The sequence below is a fragment of the Talpa occidentalis genome, unplaced genomic scaffold (genome assembly GCF_014898055.3).
Source record: "Talpa occidentalis isolate TD23 unplaced genomic scaffold, MPIMG_talOcc4v2.1 talOcc4.2, whole genome shotgun sequence".
NCBI lineage: Eukaryota > Metazoa > Chordata > Mammalia > Eulipotyphla > Talpidae > Talpa > Talpa occidentalis.
The window spans coordinates 111595570-111623335 of NW_023602073.1; the positions used below are offsets into that span (position 1 = coordinate 111595570).

A 27766-nucleotide genomic window follows, 5' to 3' on the forward strand; every position below is an offset into this window, starting at 1 on the left:
CCTCTATTAAAAAAAAAAAAAAAAATGTCTGACTTTAAAAAAAAAAAAAAAAAAGCACTACTTCCAACCACTAATCTATTCATATATAGGGGAAGGAAAAAGAGACATGGAATTTGGGGGTGGGGGGACAGGACTCATTTATACCTATGACTTGTGTAAACATACCAATCCATCTTCCCTCAGCACAGTATACACATATAGAAATACATACATACCTAAGAAACTAGACACCAAACCATATTCTCTCTTCTCATACTGTTCTACAAAACTTTAGTCTCCTTTACACGAAATCCTAAGAACCTGTATGGCTCACTTCTTTTCTACTACTGGCAACAATACTTAAATCGGCGTCTGAGAATATAAAGATTTATCACGTAAGTCTTCTCACAGGAAACACACAGTCACAAATAATAATTTTTAAGAGACTGATGGCCAAACATATATAGTAAGGCAGATTCCACCAAGGGAATCTATGTCTAGGCTGACTCCTTGTACCTTTTCAACTCTTAAAAAGAAATGAAAAGCATTACATATGGATGGTCCCAATGCACTAACCCTGTATCCATTTTCCAGATGCAATCAAAAGTAAATCCCAAGCCCCACCCCCAACTCATACAAAATTTCATCTCATTATGAGTCTCCAAGAATATAGTCATGAGAACTATCACTATTCAACACAAGAAAACAAATACATTTATTTAATGAGGAAAAATCTATGCTGAGACTTCAATTCCAAAAACTTTTTTGTTTCTAAGGAGAACACAAGGATCACACAAAAGAGCAAATGTACTCATTTTGCTCAAAGGCAATTTTATACATAATTAATTTAGTTCCAGCCTCCTAAAATCATGCCAAATATTTTATAAAAACAATTATTACAGCAGATCATTGTAAAAGTCCACTGGGAAAAAGATTTTCTACCTTTAATGGTTTTCACAAAAATCCTAATGTTATACTTTGATTTTGTGCCTTACTTATAGAGGAGAAAATGACTAATATCACCTATTTCCACATATCTATACTTACAAAGTTGGACCTATATTAAAGGAAAAATTTGCACTCAGTGCAACACAAAAACAATTGAGATGATGTAATTAAATAATCATAATGAGAATAAACCAATACTTTGCACCTTAGTCACGAAATTTAACAAAATAGTTTTTAAGTTGATAAAAATTAATATATTATTGAGAATTGTATTCTTTTTTCATTTTTTATTTATTTTTTATTTTATAACTTTTTTACATCATTTTTCATTTTTGCACAATGCATCCATTTTCATCTTGGTTATAATCCCCATACAATTCCCACCACCCTTGTTTTTTTTTAAATTCTTTTTTTTTATTTTTTTATTTTATATATTTTTATTATTAGTGAGAATTGATGCCATGTTCATAGTCATTTTAAAGTTCCTTTCAAGGAACCTGAAGCAAACATACATACTATCAATTCCATTTCATAAATTTAAAAAAGCAAAGCTTATTCTTGCCAACAGGAAAATTCCAAGCATACCACTGAAGTTTACATAGCAGCCCGCTACACCACCCATAGTGGCAAAAAGGCGGGGGAAATAGTGGCAAGTCTTTCAACTGCCACTGTTTCCTGCTAGCTCCGCACTATGCAGAAAAACTGCAAGTGAGTCCTTTACAGTTGATCCCACGTCTCCCTGTAGTAGCATCAATGCTAAGATGCTGGTGGACACATAAAATTCTGGACAGAACTAAGCAGAGGCAAATGAGGAAGTGGCTTCTTGCACTGCTGAGCCAAACTAAAGGAAGACGGCTGTCTGATAAGAAATCAGGTGTTCTCTATTTCTGTTCCTTACTCAATCTATGCCCATCACCCTGCTTCTCACTAATTTTCCTTTCAGACTATCTTTACTTTCCTTTGGAGCATTTCAGTTTTTTGAAGAGTACTCAGGAGTTACATCTTATAATCTTTTAATATCTCACAGAGCCTGGCATGGTTAATAAATGTTCATCAACTGATTTTGATAGTTTAGATTTACTTTGTATGACTCCAGATCAAATTATATTTTATAAAAAATAATAGAATCTCTACTCTTGAGATGAAAATTCTCAGCAGTTTTGCAAAGAAAACAAATTTAGAGGATTAGATAAAAATATTAATAATTATTATTTCTAAGTATCACAATAACAGCTGCTTTTAGCATCTCTTTTCCACATTAAGAATTTTATAGTAAACACATCTTCATTTCATAATCAAGAAATAAATCAACAAAATCAGAATTAATGTTATTTACTACATTTCCAACCTAACAGCCTTATGATTACACAGGCCACAGACCATAAAGTAGTAAGCTTTATATTATAATTTCCCTGTAATCTCAAACTAAAAGTACTAACATTCACATGTTCTTTATATGTTCATAACCCAGAATGACTGCTTGTTATCGTATAGTGTAATCTGTATAACACTGTATAAAGGTACAGGGCTATAATTCATCTTTGATAAATAAAGTGAAATTAAAATGTGACATGACATTATTTTTAATGAAAATTGAGGGGATAACACATTTTAGTTGCTGAACTTCATCCCATTCTGTACAAATCCTTTGAAATTCATTCCACAGCTATAAATTCTTCGACTACTTATTTTTTAATTATGTGGCTATCAAAGTTATGAAGCCACCAAAAAAAAAAAAAAAAGAAAGTCTAAGGATGATAGGACTTACTATAAAGCTACAGCAAACAAAACAGGGTGGTAGTAGCAAAAGAACTGAACTGGAAGGCCAGAAAAGGACCTACTTAAATACAGTCATCTGATCTTTAACAAAGAGACAAAGACAATACAATGGAGCAAAGACAATCTGTTCAACAAATGGTGCTGGAACAACTGAACAACCCTAGCAAAGAAATGAATTTTGATTGACCTTATCGCATTCAAAACAATTAACTAAAAATAGATTGCCTATCTAAATGGAAAACACAAAATTATAAACTTCCTAGAAGATAATATTGAAGAAAATCTAGATGACAGTTAGCTTGGATATGATTTTTTTGGCTAGGACACCCAAGACACAATCCATGAAAAAAAGAATTGTAAGATCAAGTTCATTAAATTAAACACTTCTCCTCTTTAAAAGACACTGTCAAGAGAATAAAAAAAATAAGCTACAAACTGGGAGAAAACATCTGCAAAACACGTAAGTATGAAAGAATGATACCCAAAATACACAAAGAATTCTTAACACTCGACAATAAAAAACAAAAAACCTGATTTTAAAATGGGTCAAAGGTTGTAACAGATATGTCACTAAAGAGATAAATGACAAATAAATATATTCAGAAGATGTTCCATATCATATGACATCAGAAAAATGCAAATTAAAGTAACAATGAAATATCACACACACCTATGAGAATGGCTAAAATCCAAACCACTGACAGCCAGAAAACTAGCAATGATGTAGAACAAATAGGAACTCTCATTCACTGACCTATGGGCAATATGTATAACTACCAAAACAAAGACAGAAATTGCTGATGGGTATGGACAATATAAATATTTAATAATTTAGAGGCATAAATCCTTACTATGTATCATAAGAAATCCCAGTAAGAAACCTTAATTCAAGAACTAAAATAAGGTAATATAATAAAAAGACTTTTAAGTCATAATGATGGTTTGGGGACTGTTTTCTGATCTGTAAAGAGGGGATATTAAAAGTATTTATTATGCAAGATTAGTACAAAAATTAAATACTTGAAAGCACTAGTAAGTCTGGTTCCTAATAAATATTCAGTAAAAGTTAGTATTTTTATGAGTAGTCATTTTTCAAATGAATAAGTAAGTCACATAAACAAAAAAGAATGATCTTTCTTTAGCAAACTATGCTGTCATTATGATGGTCATATTTTTCTAGCAGCTAGTAATATCTAGCATTAAAACATATTTCAGAAAAAATATTTAATATACATAATACGTTAATACCATTATTATACTTTTCTCTATTAAAAATACATAAGTCCTAAACTTACATGAATATACATTAATTTATTGCTTTAAAATATTAACTACAGGAAGGGAGGCGCACAGGGGACTGTGGTGATGGGGAAAGAAATTCTATAGGGACTCAATCTGAGGGGGTGGAGGGAAACAAATATTGTCTAAAAAAATGTAAAAAAGGATAAATGTTAAAATAAAAATAAAATATTAACTATATCTCATAATTTAATTAAATCATTATTCAGCTCAGGAGCCCCAAGAATATAAATCCTAAAAATCATTAAGAGAATGGTCAAAGATGACTTTTAAGTAAGTAAAAAGTTTATGAAGCTTTTCTCATATAAAATTATCTAATTAACATATTTGAAATAACCATTCAGTATACATTAATGAAGCTATTTTATATTAGTATCAATCATCAACCAATATTAGTAACAAAATAAAATAACTGTATTTGTATCCACTTACTGCAATCTCTCTACAAGCCGACATGGATATTCCTGTGCCTTCAATTTGCTTCAATGCATATTCCTTTTCATCTTTTCTGCATATGAACAAAAAAAATTATTTTTTCACACATAACTTTCAGACACAAAATTAGAACTACAAAAAACAATGAAAATGTGTCTCTCAGTGATATGTAAACATTCTCACTATGCATGCATTGCTTATTATTTCTGATATTTCAGCTACAGAAATATGAAATACCAAAAGAAATTTATATCACAATGAAAACACCACACACAGCCAAAACACAAAATTTTAAATAGAAAAAGGATACTAAACACACTAGTTTCAAAGAATAAAAAAGCATAAATATAAAATCAAGATAATTCTACTCATGTCTTAATTATTCAGGATCTACAAAAGCACTCTGTTATAAATGTTAAATACAAAAATAAATGTTATATACATATATGTGTGTGTATATATATATATATATATATATATATATTCCTATATTTGTTTCAGGTAATTTCATAGTAAAAGTACTTCTTTAGCAAGGAGCTAAAGAAGAATGGTGACGCACTGGGATACTAGTTCAAAACCAGGAAAAATGACATTCAAAAGTCCCAAGACCTCAACCAAAAACCATGGAAAGACTCCAAAACTCTAGTCACATATATCATTCTCAGCAACTCTAGGAAGAAACTCAGTAAATATTCCAAATTGAAGCAGGATTAGAAATTCTGGGAAACCTCAGTGGTTATCAGGGTGCCTAACCAAGAAAAAACAACAGTCCAGTAATGTGATATTGTCCATAAAAACAGTAATAGTACCACAAGAGAGACCTGTGCAAACATTATTCTCAGTTTCCCCACTGTGTGTTAGCAGATAAGGCAGTTTTAGAGGTTAATCAAAATAAGCATCATTTTACATGCCTTTTGAAGAATTTCACAATCATCTGTGTTTTGGACAAATAATTGAATTACAGTTACTTTCTCCTACAATCAATTTGAAAGTTCTGTTTTCAATACATGGCATACAGGAAATAAGCAACATTTTGATAAGCAGAAAGTGTGTGTACAATATATGCCAACAAAATGGACTTATGCAATTATTAAAATGATAATCAGGAAGGTCATTAGAAACATATAAAATATTTACAATCCACTGAGAAAATCTACAAATGATGCCACATAAAAGTATACATACATCTTGATATGTTGAAGGTGATATAAAAAATGAAAGTTGTGTTAAATGTAGGAAAATGTTACTACCTTTAGTGTTACTTTTAAATTAGAATTAGAGAGAAAAAGAAAAAAGCCAAAATAATTAGACAGTGAAAACAGTCACCCACTGCAACAATCTTTAGTATTTTGAAAGTGGTATCTTAGAAATGTCTTAAAAAGTAAAGTCAGAAACGGAAAGCTTACATGATCATGTGATACTTTATCACCATCCTCTTTCCTCCAAACATAAAACTAAACTTTTTTCAGACCACCCAGGACCTACTAAGAAGTACAAGCAGCATGTGACTGAATGTGATTAAAGCCAAATGTACCCCCTACCCTAAATGTATGTGTGGGCATGTATGTGAAAGCACTTGTACCAGAGATGCTTTAACTCGACACTTATAATGTAAATTTTACACATCTAATAATTAAATCAACTACCTGGTATCTACTACTAAATATTTAAATTTAATAAATTCATAAAATTATATGAGCTTTCCCACAAAATTCTCACATGAAAACTTAATTTTTTAAAACAGAAATATTTCAATTTTCAGTTCCCCTAAATGAAGTTCTCCAGAAGCTCATGTAATTACATAGTTTTATTTTTAATACTGTAAAGAATATTACACAATCTGGATAGGTTATTGTTGCTATGGAAACTATAAGATTTTTTTGCAGTAAGTCAAAAAGTGCAAAATTAACACATCACATTAATGGCTTTTGAATTTCACAACCAGGCTGTCAAAGGAATTTGAAAGCTTGAGCAGAATAGACTTAAGCATGGGCCTCTTATTCTGAAGTATATGGATAGGATCTAGGAACAAACCCATAATTATCTCACTTATTAAGTTTAAATATAACTTCCATCTGCTAAATTAATAAAATAATCAAAGATCTGAAAATCTAAGATTTATTTGCAGCTTTTAGAATGAGAATGAAAGGAAGTGCATATCATTACCATTTTTCTTTTGTATATTAACTGTTTGCTGATAAGTGATGATATGACACCTCTGAGTTTCACCATATGAAGAAATGGCAGAATTCCAGAGGGCATATGGGACTCACTTTCACCACTATACTACATCAATGTCAATCTTTGGTCAGATGCCAATACCTTAGTTAAGAAACTTAAAGGTTCATCCTTTCCCTATTTCAATCACTAGCACACAGGGCAGGAAAGCTTTATTGCAGTCATCCTCAGTGTCACTTTCCAGGAGTCCCTCCAAATAGTAATGCCAACTCATACACCACAGCTTTTATGTCTCAAGCACACATAATATTAAGTATCTAAAGACATAGTTTGTTCTTTTACCTGACAAAGTTGAAAAGCAGGTGAACCCGACCTATCCTGCTATAATAGCCTGGCTTTTAGAGGTAGTTTAGTTCTTCTTAAAACTTTTATTTTTCAATTATTACTAATTATTTACTATATTAACATCACACTATATTATTATTGACTATATTTTATTATTTACTATATATTTATTATAATTTAGTGTTAGAGTTTATTATTTAATATAATAAAGACAAAGCAAAACCAAAGCCTCAGGAAAACTCTTTTCTAAATTTTAGTGCATATTATATACTATGAATAGAGCAACTGCATATTTAAGATAACCAAAGGACTCCTTCACAAATGAATTCTACCAAACATTCAGAAATGAACTATTGCCTATCCTACACAAACTCTTTCAAAAAACTGAGGAAGAAGGAATACTACCAAATACACTTTATGAAGTCAACATTACATTAATACCAAATCCAAAAAAGACAACACACAAAATGAAAACTATAGGCCAATCTCCCTAATAAACACTGATAGAAAAATCTTCAATAAAATCCTTGCCAGGGGCCTCCCTGGTGGTGCAGGTGGTTAAGCGCAGCACTGTGAAGTTGTCTGCAGCCTCTGCAGTGCAGGTTTGATCCCCACCGAGCACAGAGCAACCCACATGGTGGGGCAGACCTCTCCTGTCTCACCGCTGCTCCCCTCAGCTGTGTATTTCAGTCAGTCTGCCTGTTCTGTTCCCCACTCTGTCTCTGGTGAATCCTCCCACACATCTGGCCTGTACCCCGGTTCTTGTATAAATAAATAAATCTTTAAAAAAAATTGCTTAAAATAAATAAATAAAATCCTTGCCAACAGAATCCAACAATGCATCAAAAGGATAATACACCATGACCAAGTGAGATTTATTCCAGGGGCATAAGTATGGTTCAACATCCAAAAATCAATTAATGTAATCCAACACATCAACAAAAAGAAAAATAAAAACCATATGATCCTATCAATAAATGCTGAGAAAGCATTTGACAAAGTTCAGCATCTGTTTATGATGAAGGCCCTCGCAATTTTTGGTACAGAAGGAACACACCTTAACATCATAAAAGCCATATCTGGCAAACCCACAACCAATATTATTCTCAATGGTAAAAAGCTGAAAGCCTTTCCTGTAAGATCAGGAACAAGACAAGGATGTCCACTCTTGCCACTGCTTTTCAATATAAAATTGGAAGTCCTAGCCAGAGCACTAAGACAAGAAAAAGACATACAAGGAATTCAAATAGGGAAAGAAGTAAAACGATCACTATCTGCAAACAATGTGATAATATACACAGAGAACCCTAAAAACTCCACAGAAAAACTAATTAAAATAAGCCAGTTTAGCAAAATAGCAGGATACAAAATCAACACACAAAAATCAGTAGCCTTCCTACATGTGAACAATCAATCTGAAAAAGAAATTAAGGAAACCATCCCATTTACAACTAAAACAAAAAAATTCAAATACCTGGGAATAAACTTAACCAAGGTAGAAAGTCATCCCCTGCTCATGGATTGGAAGAATTAACATTATTAAAATGGCCATCCTACCAAAAGCAATTTACAGATTCAACACAATCCCAGTAAAAATCTCAATGATATTCTTCAAAGAAATAGAATATTGATGAAATTCATATGGAGCCACAAAATCCTTGAATAGCCAATGCTCTCATGAATAAAAAGAAGGAGAATGGAGCTATCATACTCCCAGATGGAGTATGAACATAAAAAGGAGGAGAATGGAGCTATCATACTCCCAGACTTCAAACTAGACTACAATGCCATAATAATTAAAACATTATGGTACTGGGGAAAAAAAGGACACACATACCACTGGACTCAAATAGAAAGCCCAGAAATAAAGCCACACATATATGGACCAAAGGAGCAAAGAATATGCAATAAAACAAGGACAGTCTGTTCAATAAATGGTGCTGGGAAATCTGGTCCACCACATGCAAAAGAATGAAACTAGACTACTAACTCACATCATGCAAAAAAATTAATTCAAAATGTAACTATAAGAAAGTGAAAATCAAAATCAACAAAAAACTATGAACCAGAGACACTTTTAGGGGGGCGGGGGCGGGAGGGGAGGGATTGGGGTCAGAATGGGGGGGCTGCAATTGTATGGGGAATATAACAATAAAATTTACAAAAAAAAAAAAAAATTAATTCAAAATGGATAAAAGAATTGAACTTAAGACCTAAAACCATAAAACATATAGAAGAAAATATAAGTAAAACACTATATGACATCATCTTAGTAACATCTTAAAGACTCATCCCCCAAAGCAAAGAAAGTGAAGAAAAAGATAAACAGCTGGGCTTACATCAAACTGAAAAAGAAAAGCTTCTGCACAGCAAAAGAAACATTAGCTAAAACAAAGAGACACTCTACTGACTGGGAGAAAATTTTTGTGACTGATCACAAAGATCTACAAAGAACTCACATGACTCAACAAGACAAAGCAAACAATCCAGGCAAAAAATGGGTATTAAGAGCTAAAAAGACATTTCTCCAAAGAGGAAGCACAAATGGTCAATAGGTATATGAAAAAATGTTCAACATCCCTTATAATCAGGGAAATGCAAATCAAAACCAAAATGAGATACCACATTACACCAGTGAGAATAGCACATATTAAAAAAACTAGTAACAACAAATATTGGCGAGGATATGGAGAAAAAGGAACTCGCCTACACTGCTGGTGGGAGTGCAAACTGATCCAACCACTATGGAAAGCTGTGTAGAGGTTCTTACTAAAATGGAGCTACCATATAACTCAGCAATCCCACTTGTGGGAATCTACCCAAAGGACACAAAAACATTAATTCAAAAGGATACCTGCAACCCTATGTTTATTGCAGCACTATTTATAATAGGTAAGACATGGAAACAATGCAAATACCCAAAAACAGATGACTAGATCAAGAAGATGTGCTGTATATACTTTTCAGCAATCAAAAAAGATAAATTCATGCTATTCACAGCAATATGAATGGAGCTAGGAGGGATTATGCTCAGTGAAATAAGTCAGAAGGAAAAAAGAAAAATATCAATGGATTCACTTATAGGAGGCATAAAGGGGAAACAAATAAGGGATGGGGAAAAAAATAATAATAACAAAACAAAATTAACAGGCAACTATAAATCAGACATTCTGGAGTAGAGGTGGGGAGGAGAGGGATCAAAACGGGAGAGAAGAGCACAAGGGACTATGGTAACAGTACACGGGTGAATTGGTGGTGGAAATTCTATGGGGACTACACCTGAGAGGAGAAAACAAACATTGTACAAAAGTGAACAATGATGTAAAATATATATAAATAAATTATAATAAATAATCAAAGGAGTTTACCCAATAAATCCAGGAGATTTTAAATATATACATTAATAGTATAAAATGGATATAGGTGACAGAGAATTTTTTAAATTTAAGGACATTTCTCCTATATGTCTTTAATGTGTATCAAAACCATGCAAGGCTTCATTCTCAGCAGCCACAAAGAAAAAAAAAACTGCTCAATGGGAACATTACATAGCAACAAAAATGATAAATTAATTTGGCAGAGGCTGTGACTGTGTTACGTGTTCCATCTGAGACACTATGTTCTGGAAAACTCTTGATGCAAGCAATTCTATAGATAGTAGGAAAAAAGCAGCACATATTTGTACAAATTGTAGAAATCACCACCTTAAGATGAAAGCTTTATTCCTAACAGAAAACAAGGCTCAGTGGTAAAACTTCAAATGTAATTCACAAGAATTTCTTCAGTCTAAAATAGCAAGTCCAGTAGGAACATCTCTTAAATGAAATATTAGAAATAAGTTTAGTGAAAAAGATAATGTTCAATAATGTTCAAACTTGGTGGCCAGCCTCCAGTCACTTTCAGCAAAGTGAAGCACCATTAGCGGTCTATATAAACCAAGAGTTAATGTCTGGCCAATACCCTATTTGTTATCATCATAAGACAGGTCCAAGGTTTTTTGGCTCCTGTCATCATACTACCAGGTATCAAGATCAACCCTGGGTCATCTTTGACACCAAAGACCTACAAGAAGAAATTAATAAGCATCTTTTAAGAAAAGATGAGAGATTAAGTTCAAACAAAGCTGAAGGTAATTTTTTAGTCTTCAAACTAAACCCCTCTTGCTTCTAAAAGAAGGCAAATAGCCTTACTACTGCAAATCAACTAAGAAGTACCAAGTATGTCCCAATATTATACCAAATGCTGAAAACGAACAAAATCATGCTACCCTAGGTATTATGAGGTTCACAGTCCACCCGAAAAGAGCTTCTGGGAGGGTGCGAAATAAAAACAAATGGCTCTGGTATGACTGACTCCCTCTACCCAAGAGGTATGCATAACCGGCACAAAGAGGATGAGACTAATAATTCTTTCAGTTTTAAGGAAGGCAAATACATGAATGATGCTTTTAACAGAGGAGCTTCCCTGACAGAGAAGGGATGTGAGGGTCAGAGAATTCCAGGCAAAGAGAAAAATAGCAGAGCACCAGGAAACAGCTGGTATTCAGTATAGCTGGAAGCTATGAGCATGATGTCAAAGGCCAAAAGAGGAGGTAAACAAAGTAATGAGAAGGGACCATGTGAATTCTTCACAGAAGTTTCTATTTCATATGTGAACAACATGGAGCAAATGTTTTTTAGAACAGAAAAGGTATATTAACAGATCTTTGCTCAGAAAGATAAGTGTGGTAACTATAGAGAAAAACTGAAGGCAGAACAAACACTAGTGGGTTGCGTCAAAAGTCTAGATAGAAGAAGATAAAGAACAAGATTAGAGAACAGCAAAGGGAAACAAATATGGACTCAAAAGATAGTTCTAAGTCAGAACTGAGAGCATCTATTGCAGTAAACAATTTGATTAGGTGAATAAAATGACTAAGATGATACATGTACATTGTCTAATTGTGTGAATGATAACACCAATAATGATAAATTATGTTATGACATAAATGGAGAACAGGAAATACATGAATTTAAAGTTAATGAGACAAGAAGTTTGAAAAGCAATTAGAGGTGGTTCTGGCAATATACGTGTGAGAAGGTAAGAACCTGAATTAGTAAAATAAAATGCTAGCCCCAAAAGGGGCTCAAGACAACCCTGTTACTATTTTGAAAAACTACCACACTATTTTCTATAAGGAATGGACCAGTCCACATCCCCACCACAGTGTTCCTTTCCTCTACACCCTCACAAACAGCTGCTGTTTCTGGTCTTTTTGATAAGGGTCATCTCTAGATGTGAGATGGCATCTCATTGTGGTTTTCATTTGCACTTCCCTGATAAGTGACACCAGCATTTTTTCATGTGCCTAGTAGCCATTTGCACATCTCCTCTGGAGAAGTGTCTATTTAGCTCATCTGCCCACTTTTTTATTTGGATTGTTTTGGTTTTGCTAAACTGCGTGAATTCTTTGTAAATCTTATATATTAGATCTTTGTCAGATATATGATGTGCAAAAGCACTAAAGGAATCTCAAAATATTAAATCCCACTCTTAAGTATCTACCCGAAGAATGCAAAAGCACAAATTTGAAGGGCTATATGTACACTCTTATAGTCACTGCAGCCCTTCTTACAATAGCTAAGTTATGGAAATAACTTAAATGCCCAGGTGACAGATGAGTAGATTAAAAAGATGTGGTATATACACATGATGAAATAATGCTTAGATTTTTTCTAAGAGATGACATTTGGAACAACATGGATGGAACTGGAGGTGATTATGCTAAGTGAAATAAGTCAGAAGGAGAAAGTATGATATCATTCGTGTGTGGACTACAGAGAAACAAAACAATGGTAGAGACAAAACTAAAATCAAACAAACCCTGGATATCTGACTGTAGAACTGAGGCTACCACAGGGAGCAGGGCAGCAAATGTCTATAGTAAAGGGATGCAAGTACTTTGGAATTGAGTATGACGTGGTAACATACATCTGAAGAGGTGTGAACCTCTAAATCATACATAGTGTTGTAAACAAACATTATCCCAATAAAAAAAAACATAATTTAAAATAAAAAAGACAACACTATTACAATCTTAACTTTAAAGAGGAAGAAACTAAGCCAGCAGCTACAGGCAGAACTGAGACCAAATCTTCCAATTCCATGTCCAACATTCTCCAACAGAGTGCTAACACTCGTGACCAACAATTTAAGAGGGAATTGGCAGGACCAAGTAAATAAATAACACAGGTTAAGAAGGCTGAATCAAAGATCAGTGTGAGGTTCTGAGTTTGGTTGATGGGGTAGCTGATATCACTGAAAACAAGACTTGGGTCAGGTCTCAGAAGGTTCTTAGCTCATAAATGATAATTTTAGATAAATGCCTAACCAAAAGTGAAAGTATCTGGTAAGCTCAAAAGAGAGATGTCCAAAAGATGTTTACTGAGGGCTTATAATTGTGGTTTCAGATTGAACAGATTTGAGGCTACAGGAAGTGATGATGTTGAAATGGAGAAAGCAGATGAGATGATGACTCTTTTGGTGTCCACAAACAGAGTTTCAGGGAAGAAGAGAAACAGAGAAAAGGAACAAAAGATGAAAGACAACAACTTCTAAGGACTTCTCACTCACATTCCTCAAGAAGACAAACAATGCTATAAATTCTTCCTTTAAGTCTGCTTTTCCAAGCACTCTAAGTCAAGCTGAAATAATGAAACTATCAGAAATATTGTATTCACGATGGTACAGTATTACCAGTTTTTATGACTACATGTTATCAATAACATATTCTTCAAACAATAGACGTCTGATTCTTGACAACAATTTTTTTTTAATAGAGGCATGATTTATTTATTTATTAATTTATTTGTTTGTTTGTTTATACAAGCACTGGGTACAGTCAGAAGCACAGGAGGGTGACAGAATTCACCAGAGCCAGAGCAGGGAGCAGAGCAGGCAGAAGGACAGAAGTACACTGCTGAGGGGAGCAGCGGGCGGCAGGAGAGGTCTGTGCGCCATGTGGGACCCTCCTCTGGTAGCCGGGGAGCAGCCGGGGATCGAACCGGTGCCGCAGAGGCCGCGGGCAGCTTCGCAACCCAGCACTCAACCGCTGCGCCACCGGGGAGGCCCACTTGACAACAATTTTTTTCTTCAAAAAGAATGGTAGTAAAAATCAAGGTCAGTTCCCTTTCCTTTAGAATATGGTGATTTGGCAAAGGACTTGGTGCCGGTTCACAGGTGCTGTGCTGGTAGGAGAACTGCAGAGACTACACCTAACTGAGAACAATGAGGTAAGAAAATAAATAAATTTTAAAAAATGAAATATGGTGATTTGGTTTAGCAGATTGAAAGGCTTCTACACTGCACAAAAAAAAAAAAAAGAAAGAACATAAGGGGAAAATTTGGAAAAGCAAAAATTAAGAAAGTATATTTAATTTCACATTGGCATCATTTTGAATTATTCATTTTCATGAATTCAATATAAACCAATCTTATAGGAATGATTCCTTATTTGGGAACTTTTCCCTTTATTATAAAATACCATCACATTTTAACTTCTTTATCATAAAATTTTCCAAAAATAAGTAACAGCAATATTCTGTATTTATCACACAGCTTCAACAATTATCAACAGATGGCCAGTCTTATTTCCACTGTCTCCCCTTTTCTAGATTATTTTAAAACAAATCTCAGACATCACATCAACACCATAACATTTTTAATTATCAGGAAATTTTTTATATGTCCTTTAAAATAATTCTGAAATATTAAATGTCTTATAATACAAGTTATTATCATTATTTTGTATTATCCTTACTAATGAATAATCTTAAACTATACTAGCACCTTCCTCATTCTTTCATTTATCAAGTATTTCTTCAACTCATTCTCTAAACATCACCAAAACCTATTCTCCCTTGTTAAAATTCAGGATTCCCTTGTAACATGGATATCTGAAAGAGCTTATTATTTTGCCTTCCTTCTTTAGAAAGCTGCCTTTGTTTAGTCTCTTTTCTTAAAACATTGATATTTCTCTATCTAAAAAAAGTAATTCCTTCATTTGGAATTCCAGTTCACGTAAACATTTATGACTATAAAGTCTCTAAAATGATAAAATACAAATTTCTATTATGGCAAATTCAGAGTTCTTTTTCCTTCCTAATTTTATTAATTTGCCACTCCTTTACATAAATATATAATTGGTGAAAACAATTTCACACCTCCATATGTGCACATGCCTCGCTCACTCACCCTCCACCAAATCTCCAGTGCTACCACCTTTTATCTTCCCTCTGCCCATACCCCCATCCCATCTTTTTGGCAAACAGTATATTTTTCACAGTCTAAGAATTATTCTTGTTTTGCCAGTCTGTTTTCTTTGGTTATTTATATGTACCAGCCAGCGACTGTCTTCTACTTTTCAGACTTATTTAATCACTAAGCATAATCACCTCAGGATCCAACTATTTTGTCCCAAAAGTTACTATTTCATCTTTTTTTTTAATAATTGAGTATATACTCCATAATGTCTTTATCTAGTTGTCTTTCAGTGGGCATTTGAATTGGTTCCATGACTTGGCTACAGTGAGTAATGCCGCTATGAACACAGTGCATAAAATGTTTTCATATAGTGTTTGATACTCTTTGGGCAAATATCTCAAAGTGCTAGATCTTATGGTGTTTGCTTGTTTAGGAATCTTCACATTGTTTTCTATAGAGGCAGGGAGACTGTACCAAAATATATTCCAACCAAAGGTGAATATTCTTTTTCACATCTTTAGCAACATTTGTTGTTTCAGTATTTTTAGATATAAGCCATTCTCACAGGGGTAAAGTGATAACTCATTGTGATTTTGATTCACAATTTCCTTATATTAAATGATAAACATTTTTCCATAGGCCTAAATGTCTATTTAGGACTTTTATCCTTTTTTGATTGGGTTGTTTTTGTTGTTGTTGTTATTGAGTTGTATGCATTCTTTATGGATTTTGGAAATTAACCCCTTGAAGGACATGGGATGCACAAATATCTTCTCCCAATCTATAAAGTGCCTTCTTGTTTTTGTGAGTTTCTTTTGTACTACAAAAACTTTTGAATTTGATGCACCCATTTGTTTATTTTTGCTTTTGTTCCCCTGCCATTGGAGTTGTATGCCCAAATAAACCTCTGTTGTTGCTAATTATTTTAATTAAAACAAATAAATCTGCAGACTTCAGGCATCAAAAGTGTGAAGTTTTAAACTCAGAATCAAGGACTATATTGCACAGAATATAATCATTAGCAAATCATTAGCATAAACCAAGTATTTTATTTTGAAAAGAAGTCATCTTTGAGAATTCATGAAAGCAAGTCATATGTACTTGCTGCAGAGGATAATATTGTGTACCAAGTAATGCCAGACTTTCATTTCAGACATATTTTACTAAGCATACTGTGTTCCAGGCATTGTGCTTGGATCTAGAATAGTACAAGGAACAAAACCATCCTTCTTCTCCTTGTGAATTTACAGAGAGAGACACAGAAGCAAGGGAGACCATATGAGAAGCACCACAGCAGATGTGCAAAGCACATCAAATAACAAATGGGGGAGAAGGATCTGGTTCTGGTGGAGGGGAAAAGGCTATCAGGCAAGTAATTCTCAGAGGGACCATCCAAGTGAAACTTGAGAGATGAGCAGGATTTCATTAAGTAAAGAGGGAGCCAGAAATGCTGTCTTGTGCACATCAGAAATCATGGACACAGTCTGAAAATTAAAACACATGCTATGACTCAAGGAAGTAGCAGAAGACAAACATAGCTAGAACACAGAGATGAGATGAAGTAAAACATGTAAACAACAAAGATGAAATTAGCATAATCTTAGTTGGCATGCTAAAAAACTGTTGCCATTTTTCCTATACAATGGGAAACCGTCACAGGTCTTCAAGCAAGAAAAACATATGATCAAAACAAGTATTCCTAATAAGCAGACAGTAAGCAGACTACATCAAAAGCATTGATGAAGACCAAAACTAGAATAAATATGGTAGGAAAGGAGGGAAGGTATTCAAGAGGCATTTCACACAGATAAACTTACCTATTGTGGCCAAATATATATAGGTACCTTATAAGCATTAAAAACACATTTGATGAGTATATGTGTGTGCACAAGTGTGTAAGTCTGTATAAGAGGAAGCTCAGGGGCCTCCCTGGTGGCGCAAGAGGTTAAGCACAGCATTATGAAGCTATCTGCAGCCTCTGCAGCACAAGTTCGATCCCTGTGGCCAGGGAGCTACCCACATGGTGCAGCAGACCTCTCCTGTCACGCCCACTGCTCCCCTCAGCTCTGTATTTCAGTAGATCTGCCTCTTCTGTTCCCCACTCTGCCTCTGGTGAATCCTTTCACTCCCCCCCTAACTCTGGCCTCCACCCCAGTTCTTGTATGCATAAATAAACAAATCTTTAAAAAAAAAAAGATGGGGCCTCCCCAGTGGCACAGCGGTTGAGCGCTGGGTTGCGAAGCTGCCCGCAGCCTCTGCAGCGCCGGTTCGATCCCCGGCTGCTCCCCGGCCACTGGAGGAGGGTCCCACATGGCGCGCAGACCTCTCCTGCCACCCGCTGCTCCCCTCAGCAGTGTACTTCGTTCCTTCTGCCTGCTCTGCTCCCCGCTCTGGCTCTGGTGAATTCTCTCGCCCTCCCGCGCTTCTGACTGTACCCAGTGCTTGTATAAATAAATAAAAATAAATCTTTAAAAAAATATATATATATAAAAAAAAAGATGAATAAAAGGAAATTGCAGAAGTGAAATTTTTAAAAGAAAACATGACTCTACAGGCAACCATTAAAACTATAGCAGTAAATGTGATCACAAAGAGAAAGAACACAGAAAGATAAAAGGGCTAAAGATGGTGGCCAGCATTCACATCATGACACCCACCTAATGTTAATATTTGTACTATATACCAAGGTAAGATGACAAGTGCTCACAGGCAGAGATGAAGAGACACACAGGCTTCCACTGCTCCAACTGCCACTGGTGGCCAAAGAATTTAGAGGATTACCATTAGGACCCATAATTCATTCACAGCAACCATGCCACAGGGGTTGGGAAGCCCTTCTCTAGTAAATGCCACTCTTCAACAGGCTACAGAAGATAAACTGCACCCTGTGCTTTTTTTTTTTTTTTTAAACTATTTATTTATTTATTTATTTATTCAAGTACTGGGTACAGTCAGAAGCGCAGGAGGGTGAGAGAATTCACCAGAGCCAGAGCGGGGAGCAGAGCAGGCAGACTGACAAAGTACACTGCTGAGGGGAGCAGTGGGCGGCAGGAGAGGTCTGCGCGCCCTGTGGGACCCTCGCCCGTTGGCTGGGATCGAACTGGTGCTGCAGAGGCTGCAGGCAGCTTCGCAACCCAGCACTCAACCGCTGCGCCACCAGGGAGGCCCCCTCCTATGCTTCTGACTGTGCCCAGTGCTTGTATAAATAAATAAATAAAAATCTTAAAAAAAAAAAATGTAAAGGGCCTCCCCGGTGGCGCAGCGGGTTGAGCGGAGCGCTGTGAGGCTGTCCGCTGCCTCCATATCACCAGTTTGATCCCGGCCAGCCAGGGAGATTGCCACATGGCGCAGCAGACCTCTCCTGTCTCGCCCACTGCTCCCCTCAGCAGTGTATTTCAGTCCTTCTGCCTATTCTGCTCCCTGCTCTGTCTCTGGTGGATTCTCTCACCCTCCCGCGCCTCTGGCCTGTACCCCAGTGCTTGCATAAATAAATAAATCTTAAAGAAAAAAAAAATGTGAAGAAGTAGCCAATAAAGGGCATTTAGAGTGAAAAGAAATACTTATGTTGTATATAATGCTTGGCTTCAACAACACATATACTAAAACTGGAGTGATGCAAAGATTAGTGTGACCCCTCACAAAAAGGAGCACCAAATGGGGCAGCAAAGCCAAATAGAGAATGGGGAAATGCATATCTATTTCACAGTTGTTGATGTTTTATAAGAGCAAGTAGAGCAAGCATTTTGCTCAAAACTCTCTCAAGGACTGTAGCATTTTGTTATTATAATTATTTATGCTCTTTTCCTTGTTTCCAAATGAGGAAGGAGACAAGCTCACTCATTTCTGTATACTCTTCAGTGCTAACAAAGTGCCTTTCAAACAGTAGAAACCAAACAGTTGTTGAACTGAAATAAACTTGTTTATTAGGCTTAATTAGCTTTAATAAATATTTTTGGTATAACAAAAAGTCCAGAAAATTTTCTCTCAAAAAATACTCTAAAGATAAAAATGAAATATTCTGAAAAATTAAACAGTAATCTCAAACGTCAATATTTTAATTAGAAAAGCAATAACTAAAAATTGAAAAGCAAGGCCGCCTTGGTGGCGCAGGGATTAAAGACAGCGCTATCAAGCTATCTCCAGCCACGGCAGCACTAGTTCGATCCCCAGATGGCCAGGGAGCTAACCCACATGGCACAGCAGAACTCCCCTGCCTCACCCGCTGCTTCCCTCGGCAGTGTATTACAGTAGATCTGCCTGTTCTGCTCCCCAGTCTGTCTCTGGTAAATCCGCTCACCCACCCACCTCCATCTCTGGCTTACACCCCAGTTCTTGTATGCATAAATACATAAATATTTTTTTTAAAAAGTTGAAAAGCAACTATCTCCTTCTAAGAGAAGGAAGGGAAAAATTATTGTCTGTCATTCTTAAATCTAGCACCATCAGGTAAAAGAGAACTAGCTAACACCTGTTCTGTTAGATACTCTTTTTAGATTTCAGTCTTTGTGAAAGTGTCTCAAATTGCATCACTGAAAAGCATTCAAAAGAAAAATTAATAGTCAAGGTACTCAAAATTAAAAGATAGATATTTCCGCCATACTACTGAAGGGTCTGCCAAACCCAAACTTGTAAAGAAGTCGTTCTTTAGGGCCTCCCCGGTGGCGCAGTGGTTGAGAGCTGGGTTGCGAAGCTGCCCGCGGCCTCTGCGGCGCCGGTTCGATCCCCGGCTGCTCCCCGGCCACCGGAGGAGGGTTCCACATGGCGCGCAGATCTCTCCTGCCGCCCTCTGCTCCCCTCAGCAGTGTACTTCAGTCCTTCTGCCTGCTCTGCTCCCCGCTCTGGCTCTGGTGAATCCTCTCACCCTCCCGCGCTTCTGACTGTACCCAGTGCATGTATAAATGAAACAAACAAACAAATAAATAAATAAATAAATAAAAACATGCCTCTATAAAAAAAAAAAAAAAGAAGTCGTTCTTTGATATAATTTAGGTTTTCCATGTTTTTCAGATTACCTCAAATACTATGATAATAGAAAAACATGATATAAGAAATATATATTTTGGTCTTCCACTATGGCTCCTGACTTCATAGCTCCTAAAACCTTTGTAATTTCTTAAATAATTAGAGCATAGGGCATCTTTTATTATAATATTCGGGTTTTGTTCCTGGAAAAGCTCCAGAGCAATAAAAGTGAAAGAAATTATTTGCTATTCATAACAAGCCCCTTTTCAACCACACCTGAGCTTATGTTAATGAGGTTAATTTTGGAAAGTCCCTAGATAACCACTGATAGGAGCTGGTTGCCAGGGGAATAAGCCAGGTGATTACTGCTTTCAACTCCAACCCCCCACCATGATCACCCTCCCAGAGGGGGTATGGGGCACTGAAGGTTGAATCAATCACAATGGTCAATGATTTAATCAATTGTGCCTATAAAATGGAAAAAAATCCCTAAAGTACAGTGTTCAGAGAATGTCTGGGTTTGTAAACAAGAACACAACTATGTGTTGGGAGGGTAGTGAACCCCAAAACCCCATGGGGACAGAAGTTTCTATGTGTAGGACCCTTCCAGACCTAGACCTATAGCCCAATGTATTCTTCATCTGGTTATTCATTTGTATCCTTTAATATAGTCTTTGTAGTAAGCCAGTAAAAGAGTAGGTAAACTGTTTCCTGTGTTCTGTGGGTTATTCTAACAAATGACTGAACCTGAGGGGAGGGAGAAGGGTCATGGAAACTTGCAATTTGTAGCTGAATCAGACAGAAGTATGGCTAATCTAGGCACCTACCATTTGACACTGGTGTCTGAAGTGGGGGTAGGGAGCACATAGTTTTGTGGTACTGAACCATTAACCTTTGTAGTCAATGCCACCTCCAAGCAGTTAGTGTCTGTAGGGTAAGGAAAAATGTCAGGCTTTTTACCTTGCGGTCCTGAATGCATGCCTGATGGCGGGCACCTGGAGTAGGGTAAGGGCATAGGTAGATGGGATTCACCTGGGCTAAGACTGGGCTTTTAAGGTCGCCGTCACGGGGATGCCAGCAGAAGCCAAGAAGCTGAGAACAAACAGAAGCCGAGAGAGAAGCAGAGAACGCCAGAGAGCCCAGATAGAGTGAAGACTTGCTGGGGGCTGGGAGGCCTGCCAGCCTCCCGGCCCCCCAGCACCCCTGCCTGCTGCATACCTGATAATCCCAATAAAGGACCTGCAAAAATCCACTGAGGACTCTGACTCCTCCTTTACCCGGTCTGCTGGATCCTAGAAAACCTGCACTGTGTCCTTCCTGCCTCTACAATTGGCGTGAAGTCAGCAAGATGATCCGTGCAGACGGGTATTAGAGCCCTCCGAAGACCTGGAGGGACTGATGGACAAGATCAGGAGCTAGGGAATAAGACCACGCCTGGAGAAGGAGATGCCTGAGAGGACCAGCCAACGACACCCGAAAGGACCAGCCAACGACCCCTGAGGCAGCAGAATCGTCGAAAAGGAGAGGACCACGATTCGGAGCTTGCTGGTGCTGATGCAGGGAGAGGCCTGATGGACTTGGACTAATGGAGTTGGACAATCCTGCCAGAAGGTGCAGGACCTTGAAGGTTAATGTTGTTTTGGGACCCTGGGGGAGAATGCTATTGTTTGTACACCCCAGGAGATGGGAATCTGGGGGTGGCCAGTGGCCCTTCATGGCCAAAAGCAGCCTGTGTATGCCCAGCAGCTAGGTGGATGAGAAAAGCCAACTGAGAAGGCAAAAGCTGGTGCTGATGCTAAGTTTGGGAAGCCCTGAGTGGCTGTTAAGCAGCCTAAGTATGCTGAAGACCAGTGAGTCTCGTAAAATCACCTGTGGGTGATGCCCTGCTCATTGTCAAGTGAGGGTGAGGAGCTGAGGACCCCGTCCTTGGGGGACGGGTGGGGAACATGGCTTGGGGTGGAGCCCAAGCCGAATGCAGAGTTTGGATCCCCAACCCATGTGCTTGTGCAGTGGGTTGGCCTGAGTGCAGGGGTCTGCGAGTCGCTTTGGTGGCCATGAAGGCCGAGTGTTGGAGCGACTGCAGACAGAAACCCTGAGGGTTGGTGATTACCCCCAACAGAATAGAATCGCCAATCCCAGAGCTAGTACATCCTGGGGGTGGATGCGGTGTGTGGCTTGTAGCCGAGACTACAGCCAGAGAAGGTCAGGAAGCCTGACGGCTCCTGGCGTGTTACAGTAGATGCCATTAGTGATTCCCCTCCCTCGTATGAGCAGTGCCTTCAGGGCAGCAGATTTGGTGGCTCATCTGCTGGTACCAATAATTGTCTTTTGCCACTAGGTTGGGGCCCTGCCTGGACTTATTTGTGTTCTGTTGTATTTTGCTATATTGCGATGTATTTGCTTCTGTGGGCCATGGCTGCATTGTTTATGTTTGCTAAGAAAATTGTGTATATATATATATAGACTGTATGGCAGAAAACCCCAAGGGGGTGGACTGTAGGGTAAGGAAAAAATGTCAGGCTTTTCTGCCCTCCCGTCATCAGGATAGATGATGGATCCTTGCGGTCTTGAATGCATGCCTGATGGCGGGCACCTGGAGTAGGGTGAGGGCATAGGTAGATGGGATTCACCTGGGCTAAGACTGGGCTTTTAAGGTCGGCGTCACGGGGATGCCAGCAGAAGCCAAGAAGCTGAGAACAAACAGAAGCCGAAGAAGCAGAGAATGCAGAGAGCCCAGATAGAGTGAAGACCCAGCACCCCTGCCTGCTGCATACCTGGTAATCCCAATAAAAGACCTGCAAAAAACCACTGAGGACTCTGACCTCTCCTTTACCCGGTCTGCTGGATCCTAGAAAACCTGCACTGTGTCCTTCCTGCCTCTACAGTGTCCTATCGAGTTAAACTGTAGGATATACGGCTAGTTGGAGAATTGATCAGTAAGGGAAAATCACACATGTGATATCAGAAGTGTTCTGAAAAGTGTTAGGTATAAGTAGAGTTGTAAATAAAGAGAGAAAGTTTTTCCTTTCAGAGAGATCTATTTCCTAATATAGAAACCGACCTTGTTAGAACCCAAAACATATGAACCATTATTATCCATATGCTCTATGAAGTGCACCTTAGAGAAAAAAAGTTAATTCCTTTAAAAAACTTTACTTGAAACGTTAATCAGCATGGCACATATATCATAAAGTAAAAATTCAGCTATAAATTAAGAATTAACAATCATTTTCTTTCAAAAATTTCTACATAGGTTACTGACTCTAATTGGTCTGTACAAAAATTCAGGTAAACCTAACGTTGTCAAATAACCTATTTCATACAATTGTCAACCTAAGATGAAATCCTACTCACTAAAAAGCTGAAAAACAAGAGTTAAGGAAATAGTCACTGCTGTATTGTTTTATTAATACCAGTCATAATGAGCCAATAAACTCACAACTTAAGAGAAGAAAATAGTACTTTCATCATTAAGTCAACTTTAACATAGAAAAATTAATACTATATAATACTATAACACAGGGAGTTAAAACATAAGCTTATGTTATAATTATAGCTACATTCACATGGCAGGCACGTTTCTCAGAACCTCAACTATATTAATTCTTTTAATCCTCAAAACATACTGTGAAGCAAATACTATTACCATCCACTGTACAGATGAGGATACTGAAAGCAAAGAGGTTAAGTAACTCACTCTAGATCACACCGCTAGTTAAGTAGCAGATTTAGGATCCACCTGGATCAGTATGGCTCCAGAGACCACCTCATTTCTTTATATTCCCCTCTAGAAAAGAGGGACAGAGTGGCTCAGCAGAAGAGCATAATGTGTATGAAGTCCAGTAAGGTTAGTTCAGAATAGGGAAAGCAAGTTAGAGCTGAAGAAGCAGCAGGGAGGGCTAGATCAAGAAAAACAGGTAAGTTAAGGAAACAGAATTCATTGCAAGATAAGGATTGTAAGCAATCTGTTTTGTGAATAGTTTGAAAGGGAAGCGGGCACAGGGAGGCTGGTTAAGAGGCCTTTTAGTAATTCATGAAATGACTATAGGCTAAATTGGGATGCTGGCAGAAGGAATAAAAAGTGGGTAGATCTGAAAGGCAATAACCAACAGAACATAAGGTTAAGAAAAAGAATGATTCTGTTTCTGGCTTGAACAACTGTGTGATCGTTGCACATTCACTAAGTTAAAAGAAACAGACTAAGGTAAGTTTTAAATAAGTTGGAAGCACTGTGGTACTGTTTTTTTTTTTTTAATTTATTTATGATTACAAGAACTGGGGTACAGGCCAGAGGTGTGGGAGGTGAGAGTATTCACCAGAGACAGAGCAGGGAACAGAACAGGCAGGTAGACCGAAGTATACTGCTGAGGGCGCAGTGGGCAAGTCAGGAGAGGTCTGCTGCTCCGTGTGGGTAGCTCCCTGGTCAGGAACAGAACTCACACTACAGAGGCTGCGGACAGCTTCACAGCGCTGCGCTCAACCCCTTGCACCACCAGGGAGGCCCCATGGTACTGTATTAATGGAGATACTAAGAAGGTATTTGGATGAACCAATAGCTTGGGAGCTAGAAATGTGGAAGTTTTAACTAACTGAAATATGAGGATAGGTGAGAGAACTGAAACATCAAGCTCATTTAAGGTGAAGGATCCCACAGTATTTATAATGTATACTACATTATTTGGTACTTAGCATTATCTTCCCAACTAAACATTTTTCACTAAAAGGAATGATGCCTATAGCCCTTTACTACTCCATAGCTTTTAGCATATTAATGGGTATTTAACCACTGAGATATGGATAAGGAATAAATAAAACATACTTGATTTTAGGATAATCCTTTTTTTTAATCTTTGATCTTACTCCCACCCTCCCACCAGCTTTTGCTCCCTCTGCACTTGATGCACTAATTGTTCTAATTTAGAAGAAAAAATAAGCTTAGGGACGATGATATGGAAGTTACTCAGTGGTTCTGAGATCTATTATTTCAAATTCAACACCTAACAAGCAAATCCAGCTGAAATTATTTTAAAAGAAAAATAGAGGGGTTCGGGCCTCCCCGGTGGCACAACAGGTTGAGCGCAGCGCTGTGAAGCTGTCTGCAGCCTCTGCAGCACGGGTTCAATTCACTACTGGGCAGGGAGATTCCCACATGGTGCAGCAGACCTCTCCTGTCGCACCCGCTGCTCCCCTCAGCAATGTATTTCGGGCGTCTGCCTGTTCTGCTTCCTGCTCTCTCTGGTGAATCTTCTCACCCTCCCGCGCCTCTGGCCTGTACCCCAGCTCTTGTATAAAAAATAAATCTTTCTTAAAAAGAAAGAAAAATAGAGGGGTTCTTGTTTAAAATCAAAGGCAAAATTTGTTCTACTGCATTTCATTATTACAGTAAAGATTTTTATTATACTGCCAAATCACTAAATAGTTTTTGGTCTTCGGTCTTCTTTGCACTAACTGACCTTTCTGACCTGTCTTTCTCCTTATTCTTTCTAGCCATCAGATAAGCTCAAACTTTCTATAAATTTTGTAAACACTCTAATCTGAGATCCAAACTCTCTTTTATGCATTCACCAAGCCTATCTCTGTACTATTCACCTGACATTCATTGGATATGATAACTTTCCCACCAAGTAATTTAAAAAGCCAGGGGTATAGAATCATTCAGCAATTATACTAAGTCACATAACTATTAAGTTACTTACACTCTCATCAGTTTGTACAACTGTAAGTTGGCAATAAAAACAATTATACTGCACAACTGTTTTGAAGCTAAATGAGTATAAACAAACCACAGTGTTCAGCACCTACTATGGGTTCAGTAAATGTACATTCGGGCAGCAAAATATAAACTTTCTTAAGAGAAGACAAAAGAAACTCCTAAAGAGACATTTCAATTACAAAGCTTGGGAACGGACACCGGAATATGAGTTTTAGGCAAATGTATATGTGTATCAGCAAAAATAGAATAAGGTAATTGAAATTAACATTTTTTAATATAGAAAATAAATTTTACTGAAAGGAGGTATAATTATCATGTGTGCCTTTAGAGCCATCACAATATCTTCCAACTAGCAATCAAATATTTAATGGATAGATTAATTGATGATATTACTGATTAGCTGCCTTTTCTAACAAGATGGAGGTTTGTAGTGAGAATTGAGAATTATGTTTTTCATTCAACGAATAGTTATGCCTATTATATACTGGACACTACAAGGGCTGCAATAATATATTGAGGTATAAAATCTTTGCCTACAGAATTTCACAAGTAGAAGAACTAAGTAATGTGCACAGTTACTAAGTATAAGGTACTATATGAAAAACCTGTTGGAATCCTATCATTTAAAATATTTTAGAACCATCAATTTAAACACATCCTTGCAGAAGTTGAGAAAGGGGAAGAAAGGAACTGGGTAGAAAAAGAATGAGTTCTCCTATCACCTGATGTAAACTTTTATGCTACTAATTAAAATAATTTGTTGATCTTATCATACTTTGATAATGGAAACAAGAAAAGGTTGTCCCCTTCTCATCATTTCTATTCAATACCATTCTGGAAGTCCTAGCTAGCACAGTTAAGAAAAAGGAAATTGAAAGTACACAGATTAAGAAGAAATAAAAGGTGTGTGTGTTCACAAATGACATGATTGCCTATTGGGAAAATCCCAAAGAATGAATAAAAATATTCCTGGAACAAATGAACAATTATAGTAAGGTTGCACAATACAAGGTTAACATACGAAAGTCTACTCCTTCCTTACACAGCAGCAATGAAAAGTTAGAATTGAAATTAAAAACACAATGTCACTTAGCAAGCCCCACACAAAAATGAAACAGATACAAATCTTTAAAAAAAAGTATAGCTTCCCAGTACGTACACATGGAAAACTAAAACTCTAGGGAAAGAAATCTAAAAAATCTAAAGACTACAGATACTGTATGTATATGGCTAAGAAGATGCAATATTGTCAAGAAGTCAGTTCTTCCAAACTTAATCTATAGTTCAAAACAATACCAATCAAAATCCTACCCAGTTATTTTATGGATATCACAAACTGAATCTAATGTTTTTATGAAAAGGCAAAAGAACAGGAATAACCAATACAATATTGAAAGAGGAGAACAAAGTCAGATGACTGGCATCCCCTATTTCAGGACTTACTAACGAGCTACAGGAAGGAATAAAGAAAGATACAGTGATATTGGGAAAGACTAGACAAACAGACCAACAGAACAGAAAAGAGAGCCCAGAGACGGACCCATATATATATATAGTCAACTGATCTTTGACAAAGGAACAAAGGACACATTGGAGAAAAGAAGTCTTTCAACAAATGGTGCAGAAAAACAGACATCCATCAAAAAAATTAGTCTAGACACAGACCTTACATGCGTCATAAAAATTAACTCAAAAACACAGATCTAAATATAAAGCCAAAACCTACAAAACTTCTAGAAGATTAACATAAGAGAAAATCTAGATGACCTTGGGTTTGAATATCACTTTTAGATACAATATTAAAACACAGTCCATTTTTCAAAAATAGACTTTCTGCTCTGCAAAAAAACAGTTAAGAGAACACAAAATAAGCTACATATTGGGAGA

The 27766-nt window shown here is 37.0% G+C and overlaps 1 protein-coding gene across 4 annotated transcripts in view; it reads right to left on the reverse strand.

Moving 5' to 3' along the window:
* Positions 1 to 27766, reverse strand: part of CDK19 (cyclin dependent kinase 19) — a 143907-nt gene that overhangs the window by 88296 nt on the left and 27845 nt on the right. For all 4 annotated transcript variants that reach the window (XM_037520225.2, XM_054699110.1, XM_054699108.1 and 1 more), the window contains one exon: positions 4438 to 4513. In XM_037520225.2, coding sequence (XP_037376122.1) covers positions 4438 to 4513 — 76 coding nt within the window. The remainder of the gene's footprint in view (positions 1 to 4437; positions 4514 to 27766) is intronic.